The following is a 9,271-nucleotide window of genomic DNA, read 5'->3' on the forward strand; positions in this document are numbered from 1 at the left end:
GAACTACATGAGTATATTGAAATTGAGTTTCCATAATAGGTGCTGTTTATTATTTTGCTTGCCAAAAGTGAAGGGCCAAATAAGAAACATGTCTAATTAAAAGCAGATAAAGACTCTGAAATCATCTTCAAGTCATTTTGACCATTTAGCACCAGCACTCTGGTGTAAACAAACACTGCTGACAGTGGCATAAACACTTGTTAGCAGCAGAGTGTGAAAATTCTAATGGCAATCTGGACAGAAAAGACATGTTGTCAAATGAAAAGTACAAGGTAGTCATTTGAGAAAACATGAGTAAGCACAATAAATTAGCTGGAATAGTTCTTATTTCTTACTCATAATGTCTCCTCAGATTAAAATTTATTAAAATGATTAGCATGAGACTAGTGATGTTAAGGCTCACAGGTCTGTGGGCACAGTTGTTTTTCCTTGTGGGAAATTGTAAGGAATAATTTCCACCTAGGACAGGCAAAGGTGTCCATCCTAAATTTCACCGAGTTGGAGTGAATTTCACTCAAAGGTTTCACATATTCATCGGCCCTCGCCTTGTTCTGGGGTTATGGCATTAACCTTTAGCTTTATGAGAGAAATTTACCCATCTACATGTCAGATTTAATTTAGATGAGCAATATTATGACAATCAAGAGAACTTAATGCTTCTCCAAAGTTCCATGTTGAAAAATGTATTTGATGGTTCATGATAATCTTCCTTCCTCTGTAGTTACCCATTTACTTGTTTGAAAAATGTTAGAACCTTTCATTTCATTAATTCATTTGTTCTTTGTGTGGCAAAATTGAGGAAAAAAAAAAATCAGAGGAGACATAAGGAAATCATCCAGCAGAGGAGTCGGGAGCTAAGGTGCTTTGAAACGGCAAACTCCTGCCTAATCCCACTTGATGCCCAGGCATTTGACGTTCCAGCCTGCTGGAGGCATGTAGTGTTCAGCATGTGACTGGAGTCCATTCCCTAATGCTCTACTGCTGTGTAGCAAAGCAGTTAAGATTTGCAGAGGAGGAGGAGAAACACAGGACAGGATTGGCATGGTTCTGTGGTGCCTTTGTGAGCTGAACATTCACCTCATGGGTAAGAGCCCTAAAAGTTAATTTTTATTAAGGAGTAATTGAATAAAATGCTAAAGTAATTACAGAAGTGGGGATTAGAATTCTTCCCCTTCCCCAGTTTCAGACTTAAATTAAATGACAGTGATCTGTTTAAGGAGTGGTTTAAGCCTTGCATATATAAAAGTAGAGAAATCAGATTTCTTAGGTAGGTCATTTCCCTATTATATATGAAACAAAAAAAAGGGCAAGCGATGAAGCATAAATACACTGTACTTAGTTCTACCTTGCTAATATAAAACGAAAAATGTAAAAACCCCTGAAGTGTGCCATTTTGGATTGGAATATTCAGGCGGAGTTTTGTGTATGGTGGAGTATTCCCTCTCCCTCGCTTCAGGCAGCTAATTCAAGATGCACTTAAGCACTGTGTGGATTTACCTGTCTCTTGCTGCAGAATGTACAGACAAAGGGATGACTCCTAATGTTGCCTTTCCTACCTTACTGAACTAATACGTTGAAATACCTGGTGTAAATAATCTCTCTGTTGTCCCAGGGCCAGGCAGAACTGCCTGCTCTTTTCCCAGCCACTGCAACGTGAAATGCATAAGAGAGAATGGAGTAAGAAAACAATCAGTAGGAAGTTTGAGGGGACATTTTGAAAATACCTGTATTTAAGATGAAGAAAGAGCTAGAGGGGATTTGCATGTTACAGGGATAACAGACATGATATACTGAAACATTGCATAAAACAAAGGCACTAAACTCTGAAGGCTTCAGTCAGGGAGAAAGTTTGAGAATACACTGAAAAGAGAAAGAAACAATAATGCTTAAAAAGTGCGTTGTGGAAGTGGCAGAACACCTCTGCATGAACTAAATACGGTGCTGAATTGCTAAGATGGGATGATTGCTGATCTCAAGAGAAGTTTTCTTTGTGCAGTGTAATGTGTACACATAAGCTGTAGTTAAAGACTGCCAGTCAGGACCCTGAGACTCCTCCTTTAAAGGGAGCAGTATGGCTTTTAACCTGCCTTTAGGAGTCAGGAGTAACTAGGCTGTTGGGGTTTTTTCCTGTGATTGTCTTACACCAATTGTTATAAGCACAAAACTGCAGTTGCCAAAAAGAGTAAGCAGTCAGTAGGAAGTCACTGTCAGGTAATTCAGTAGTGCCATAAATGACAGTTACAATCCCAAAGACTGTGGACAGGATGAACTGTTCATATAAATGGGAAAATTAAGCAATTGGCAATACAAGAAAAGCAGAAATAGTGGAATGGGTAAAATTCAGGAGTGCTTTCTCACACATCAGAAATGCAGCTAGATGGAGACAACACAAATTAGCAGAAAAATGGGGAGTTACTTTTATAGCGATAAATCTTAAACATCTAAACATTGAAATGCAAAAGAAACAGGTTATGGTATTTATGACTTCAGTATTTTATCTGTATTTAAAACTGGTGCCTAAACATTTATTTGGGATAACACGCCAAAGTGAAATTTTCTGCAAGTAAATAAGGCAAAACCAAGAAAGAGTTTCAATGGCTATTTTTCTATAGGTAAGAAACATTCAAATGATGTTCCCTGAGGGCCATTTTTCTGAGGTCATGGTAATGCCTATGATGAAACTGTTAGTGCAGATGGCACTTCAGGCTTCACCAGTATATGAACATTGCTGCACCATGTTTTCTTCTCAAAAGTATGAGACCAGGTGCTTGACAAGTGCAATTCAGCAGCTTCATCAGCTGAGAACATTACATAGAGCAGGGTGAACATTGTGAATTTTTTTGTTTGTTTTCCCATTTAAAGCAAAATTAGAACAATAATAAAAAATTTATTATATGACAGAATAAATCATATAACTTAAGTTGCTTCACATTTGCAATGATGCTCAATCTGAGTAAATTGAGATTGAGGAAATAAGTTTTTTGTAGTGAATGTCATTGTCTCTCTGAATTTTGTTTTAATGCTTGATATTCTTTCGACTCTCAAGCAATTTTCTCTGTAGAAGAATTTTCATGAACCCTGTGGTTGTGTTATGTGGCAGATATAACCAGCAAGCTCTACATTCCTTCAGAGCAGTAATTTTTTTTTCCTTTTCTCCTTAACTATATTCACCCCTTTCTATATGAGATGAGTTACAGGAATATGGTACAGAAGTGTGCTATGTTATGAATGGGGCACTGGGTGTTTGTACTTAATGCCCATGGCCATTTAATTTTGAAACAATTTTTGAAAGGTTTGAGAGCTAGACTGTACAAAGGTGATAATATAGCGCCAGGGTACTTGCTTCTATAGACGCTCAAAAATTCATATTCCCAGGAAAAGTAGTCTTAAAACTTTTCTCAGGATCCTCCACAAAAGGTTAACAGCTTGCTTCCTTTTTTTCTAAATGTATGCATTTGTTAGTTATTTAACAATAATCTGAACTGATGACTGAAGTACTAAAATCTATGACAACACAAAGCTAAATGGGTTCTTTTCAGGACCAAAGAGAACCAGAAGGAACATCAGAAGAGCTAGCTGTATGCATCAGCACTGTGAAACACAGTGCTAATAAACATGCAATCACAGAAGCATTTAGGTTGGAATGGAGTAATGTAGGTAGAAAGGGGCAAAACTAAGTGACTTTCAGGCTTAAAACTGCCAACTCAAGAAGCAAACATAGCCATCTGCCCAGCTGATTAAGTAGAAATAACTGCTCTGTGTTCTCATCTGTACAGACATCAGACAACTTGTCAGGCTAAAGAAGAATAGGATAATAAATAGTACATAGAATACACCATTTACAAACCTGTGATGCATCATCATCTAAACCTGTGTCAGTAGTATAATTACTATCTCAAAAGGGATATTTAAGAATTTCAAAATGCTGAGAGACAGGAATCAATTAAGGTGTCAAAAGTTATCTTGTGAAACAATACAGAAAAGACTAGAGTTTCAGAAAGACATGGGATCTGGCAGTCAATGACAAATGGTAAGCATAGGTAAATAAAGAACAGGTAAGTAAGTAGAAACTTAGGAGAAAAATTATCTTCATTACAAACATAGTACTAACAATGTTCATTACTTCATAAGCTAAATGTGAAAGAAATGCCCGATCGCCCTACACGTGATCATATTCTGGAACTTACTGGCAGTCGTGCAGCATTTTACACACAACTTTCCACAGTCACAATGCATTACACAAAGTTACATCTGTGACATACATATGTGTGAGTGCAGTTCTGGACTTTGTTGATTGCTCTGTGCAACAGATGACAAAGAATGGGACGGTGGAATCCGAAGAAGCCAATACGCTGACGCTGGATGACATTTCTGACGATGACATTGATCTGGACAACACTGAGGTAGATGAGTACTTCTTTCTCCAGCCCCTGCCGACAAAGAAGCGCAGGGCGTTGCTGCGAGCGTCTGGGGTGAAGAAGATTGACGTGGAAGAGAAGCACGAGTTGCGAGCCATCCGCCTGTCCAGAGAGGATTGCGGCTGTGACTGCCGTGTCTTCTGTGACCCAGAAACCTGCACTTGCAGTCTGGCAGGCATAAAATGTCAGGTAAATCTCTACATTATTGCCAGTTTAATTACCTGGGGGAGGGGGATGTGTCCACACACCCCCGTGTTCCTTTAGTTGTTGAAGTTATAACCATTGGAAATCAAGTATTAGTAATACCTGTGGATCTCAAACAGTTTTTTAAGAGTATATAAGTGGGCAATCAATATAAACAATCTCTTAAAATATATTTATTTATTTTACGATTGGTTTAGGCACATACATGGTCTAGGGTGGTTTTTTGTTCCTATACAAGTATTCTGCTCCTCATACTTTTCTTTGGCCTTTATCTAAATAGGCTGATGCAGACAACAGAACTAGTAACCTGCAGATTTCAGAAGGGATTTTATCTTTCATTTTAGAGACAAGTACCACACACTCTAAATGTGAATTCTAGTCCAAACTCAATGAGAAAGAATAAGTGACACTGTGGTACTGTCCTTTTTATAACATGCATGATACTTGAAATCTCTGCATGATAAATTTGCATGTAGGCAATAAAAATATATATCAGCTAATATAGAAGGTTTTTCCTCTGCAGACTGAAGAGGTATTTCATATTGTACATTTACATAGTGTCAGCTCTACATGTCTCAAAATATTCCCTAAAAGAGGTTTCTACTAGTTTCTGCTGAGTTGCTGTTGTGCAGCTGAGTTTTCTTCCTTTATGCATTTTTCATCATCTTGTAAATCCAAGCTAAACTTTCTCTGCTATTTTAAATAATATATTCTCCTTGCTGTTCCTGTTTTCATCTCCACATGTGAGGAACATGTACTAGATTATGTTACAGGGTACTTCTCTGCATCATATCTGATGTTTAGGTATTAGAGTGTAGGTGAAAGTCATAGACCTTCAGCTGTCTGGTGGAACTGGCTGACATGTGGATTCAGCCACATTTTTAAAAACTTAATATGAGTATTTTTTGATGTAGAAGTTCTGTGCACAGTCTGTTGAGCTTCCAATATTGCCCCTATAATAGAGGGGGATACCTTTTAAAATGCACTTGAGGTTTTATTCCTATTTTCCATGGTCAGGTGTCCCCGTTGGCAACTTTATAAAGGTTTCTGTATATAATTTTGTTTTAATAGGTGTCTAGTTTCCATGACTTTTACCAATTTTTACCAAATTTTAAGATACTTTTTGGTAATGATTTTGCCTGAATTTGAGCACAAAATGAAGTAAAGCTGTAGCAGATCTATAAATATAAAAACTACCAATTTTTTTTTCCACTGTTTAGTACTTTCACCTATGGAACAGAGATGTATTTTTCCTGCTGTGCAGCACTGATGCATGTACTTACTGTTCCTCTCAGTACTGCTCAATTCCAGGGCTGACTCCTTGAATTATTGTTAACTTGGACTAGTCTTACAGGTATTTCTCAAGGTGAATGCCACCTCACCACTTTATTTCTCTAGGCTGTGTAGGTTCTGTCATATCTCCAGGCTTATGCTACGCGTTGTTAATCTGTATTCTTTTCTTTAAAAGGTGGATCGTATGTCTTTTCCCTGCGGTTGCACTAAGGAAGGGTGTAGCAATACCGCAGGTAGAATCGAATTTAACCCTATCCGTGTACGGACTCACTTTTTGCACACAATAATGAAACTTGAATTGGAGAAAAATAGAGAGCAGCAAGTTCCAGCACTTAATGGCTGCCACACTGAGATAAGTGCTCACACTAGTTCTATGAGTCCAGGACCCCACCCGGCTGAATATTCAATTGCAGAAAATTTTGAGATTGAAACCGAACCTCCGGCTGCAGTTATGCATTCCCAGACAGCCGAGGACTTGGACTGCCCAGGGGAAGAGGAGGAAGAGGAAGATGGGAGTAGCTTTTGTAGTGGAGTTACAGATTCTAGCACACAGAGTTTAGCCCCTAGTGAATCAGATGATGATGAAGAGGAAGAGGAAGATGAGGAGGAAGATGAGGAGGAAGAAAAAGCAGATGATTTTGTAGAAAGCATGGGCTCCCATGCTGATATGGTGCCTCTTCCTTCTGTCCTTTGCTACTCTGATGGAACTGCTGTGCATGAAAACCACTCTAAAAATGCCTCATACTATACTAACTCTTCAACTCTGTATTACCAAATAGAGAACCACGTTGCTGGCACTGCTAACCAGATCGGTGAGACTTACTCAGAAAGGGATGCTGTCAAGAACGGTAGCCTTTCTCTGGTGCCTTACAACATGACTTCTGAACAGTTTGTTGACTACACACGGCAATCAGAGGAAACTTTTAGCAGCCCTCATTACCCTTCTGCAAACCCCTCAGTGATTGTTTGCTGCTCATCTTCTGAAGGGGATGGCAGTGCTCCATGTAACAGTTTATACACTGAGCATAGGCCGAGTCACCCGCAAGTGGAATTTCACTCCTACTTGAAAGGTCCTTCTCCAGATGGCTTTGTGTCAGCTTTGAACGGCGACAGCCGCGTGCAAGAGCACCCTGCCGAGAATTCACTAAACCTCCCAGAAAAGAGCAGACTGCACGAGGAGTGCATCAAATCTCCAGTGGTAGAAACGGTACCTGTTTAATATTAAAATTATTCTAGGACTGACTTCCTGTATTAAAATTCACTCCCATCGGATTTTCCTAGAATCTTACTTTTTTAAGAGGTAGACAACACTTGGACTTACGATCAATGTTCCAGACGCATTGTGTTTTCTCAAGCTACACTGGCAGTGGTATTGCACAAAAACAGTTCACATAAAGATTTAAATAAAAATAATCAAACTTTTTTTTTGATAAAAATAAAACACGTAAGTAAAGAAACACAGCCAACCTATTTCAAAGTAGCCTACCTATGGATGTGTGTGAAATCTGCCAAGCTATCTGAATCAAAGCTTTGTGTTTTTGACTGTCGGGCCTGTGCAAAAATGTTAAAGATGATGCTTTGAAATAATCATGTTTAGAGTCCTAATTTTCAACATATCTGAAAAGATGGTAAGTTTAATGTAAAAGTAACTACTGTACAAAAAAAGTTTTAATTGTTCTGTACTGTATGTATTTTATTTATGGTAGTTTAAGATTCATGTTTTGATAGAAATGGACAGCATGTTCATTTGAGCAGAAGATCCATATCTAGTTACAAAGAGCATATCCCACTTTTCATCTGGAGTACCTTGTATTCTTCTTTCCTTTTTTTTTTTTAATACCATGTCTGGTAAATTGTCTTTAAACACATTTTTAGAGTGTGCTGTTTTCTCTTTTACTGTTCTTGACAAACAGAAGAGTCAGAAAGGGGGCATTTACATCTTCTAGAAAGGTAGACAATCCTCCATTAAAACTAAAATCAGTGGCATTCCAGAACTAGCACCCTCACCCCAAAGAAAAAGGATCTTGTATATAATGGCAAAGCAGTAGTTTAAGCTTGCACAGCACCTTTTAGCCCAACAACCATTCAGATACTTTGCACTTTAGTGCTGTTTTGCAGGACTGTATTAACTGTGGAAACTGTGAACCACTCTGGAGAAATGCCATAGCTCCACTCTCTGAGGCATTTGTAAAATCTTAACATTTATTGTAACAAAACCTGGACGTTTTTTTCCCAGGCTAGTTTATGAATGTCAGTATGCGATTTATAAAAGCAGAGCCTTACTGATCAAAGCTAAAATAAAGCATGGGAAAAAATGTGGAACTCTCTAGATTGCCTAAACATTTAACAGTTTTTATGAAATACGAGACTGGCTTTTGTGGACTTTTGGTCATACCTCAAGTGTGTAGCATCATTTGGTATAAATAGGAAACAGCAGATTCAGTGAGGAAAAAAGCTTCAGAAATTTTGTATCTGCAAAAGTCTGCAAGCAAAATAGCATGGGCATCATATGGATATCCATTTTCTTGTGATCCATTTGTTTTTAAATGAAATGGGAATTAAAAGTACCTGCTGTATGTCAACCTTTAATTTATTAACCAACCTTGCTCTTGTCTAGAAAAGGAGGCATAGGAACCAGGTTTTTGCTGCACTGGAAATTCTGCACTGCCTTATTTTGGTTTCAAAATCTATGTTAGCATTTTTGTTCTTCTTATACTGAAATTTTATTTTTTCTGCATCGAGTGAGTTGAAATGTAGACCTGTCTTGTTTGTCAAAATAAGGATCAGCATCTTAGTTTTATCTGTGTCAAATCTAGATGGTTAACAGTGTGCATGTAAACACTGTAAATTTTAGCTCTGTAACAAAGACTCTTCTGGTTAGAAGCTCTTTAAAACATCATGTACAGTCCTCCAGTAGAAAAACTGCCAGATGTAAAATATGCTTTTCATTTAAAAAAAAAAAAAGATAACTTAGTTGTTTTTATATGAAATTTGGGCAAAGTGATTTCTCATATTTATGCTAAATTAGCAAAATATTTTTACTCCATGTAGTAGCTGGAAAGGTTTTTTATTTACTTGTTTCCACAAGAAGTCCTACACATTTTATATGAACTGCATTGACAAGTCTGGTTCTCTAGGGACTGGATTCCAAACTTGAAACATATTCCACCTCCTGAGAAAGCACATTCATGCTGGTTATCTGGCTATCTGGCTCAGCAGTTCGGTAGCCTCTATTCCTCCTGTAGTCACAGAACAATCTAGGCTCTTTTTCTAGGCAGGTAAACATCTGTATTCTTCAATGCAAATACCCTTGATTTTTAAAGAGAAATGTGCTAGTTCTTAAAGTTCTGCATCTG

The 9,271-nt window shown here is 37.9% G+C and overlaps 1 protein-coding gene across 6 annotated transcripts in view; it reads left to right on the plus strand.

Annotated features, from left to right (window-relative positions):
- Positions 1-8,942, plus strand: part of CSRNP3 (cysteine and serine rich nuclear protein 3) — a 104,966-nt gene extending 96,024 nt beyond the window's left edge. For all 6 annotated transcript variants that reach the window (XM_027911501.1, XM_027911500.1, XM_027911503.1 and 3 more), the window contains 2 exons: positions 4,311-4,607; positions 6,091-8,942. In XM_027911501.1, coding sequence (XP_027767302.1) covers positions 4,311-4,607; positions 6,091-7,134 — 1,341 coding nt within the window. In that variant the 3' untranslated portion in view covers positions 7,135-8,942. The remainder of the gene's footprint in view (positions 1-4,310; positions 4,608-6,090) is intronic.
- Positions 8,943-9,271: the final 329 nt, after the last annotated feature.

Source organism: Empidonax traillii, unplaced genomic scaffold, assembly GCF_003031625.1.
Source record: "Empidonax traillii isolate 1590-97213 ecotype Southwest subspecies unplaced genomic scaffold, ASM303162v1 scaffold33:size3420811, whole genome shotgun sequence".
Lineage (NCBI taxonomy): Eukaryota > Metazoa > Chordata > Aves > Passeriformes > Tyrannidae > Empidonax > Empidonax traillii.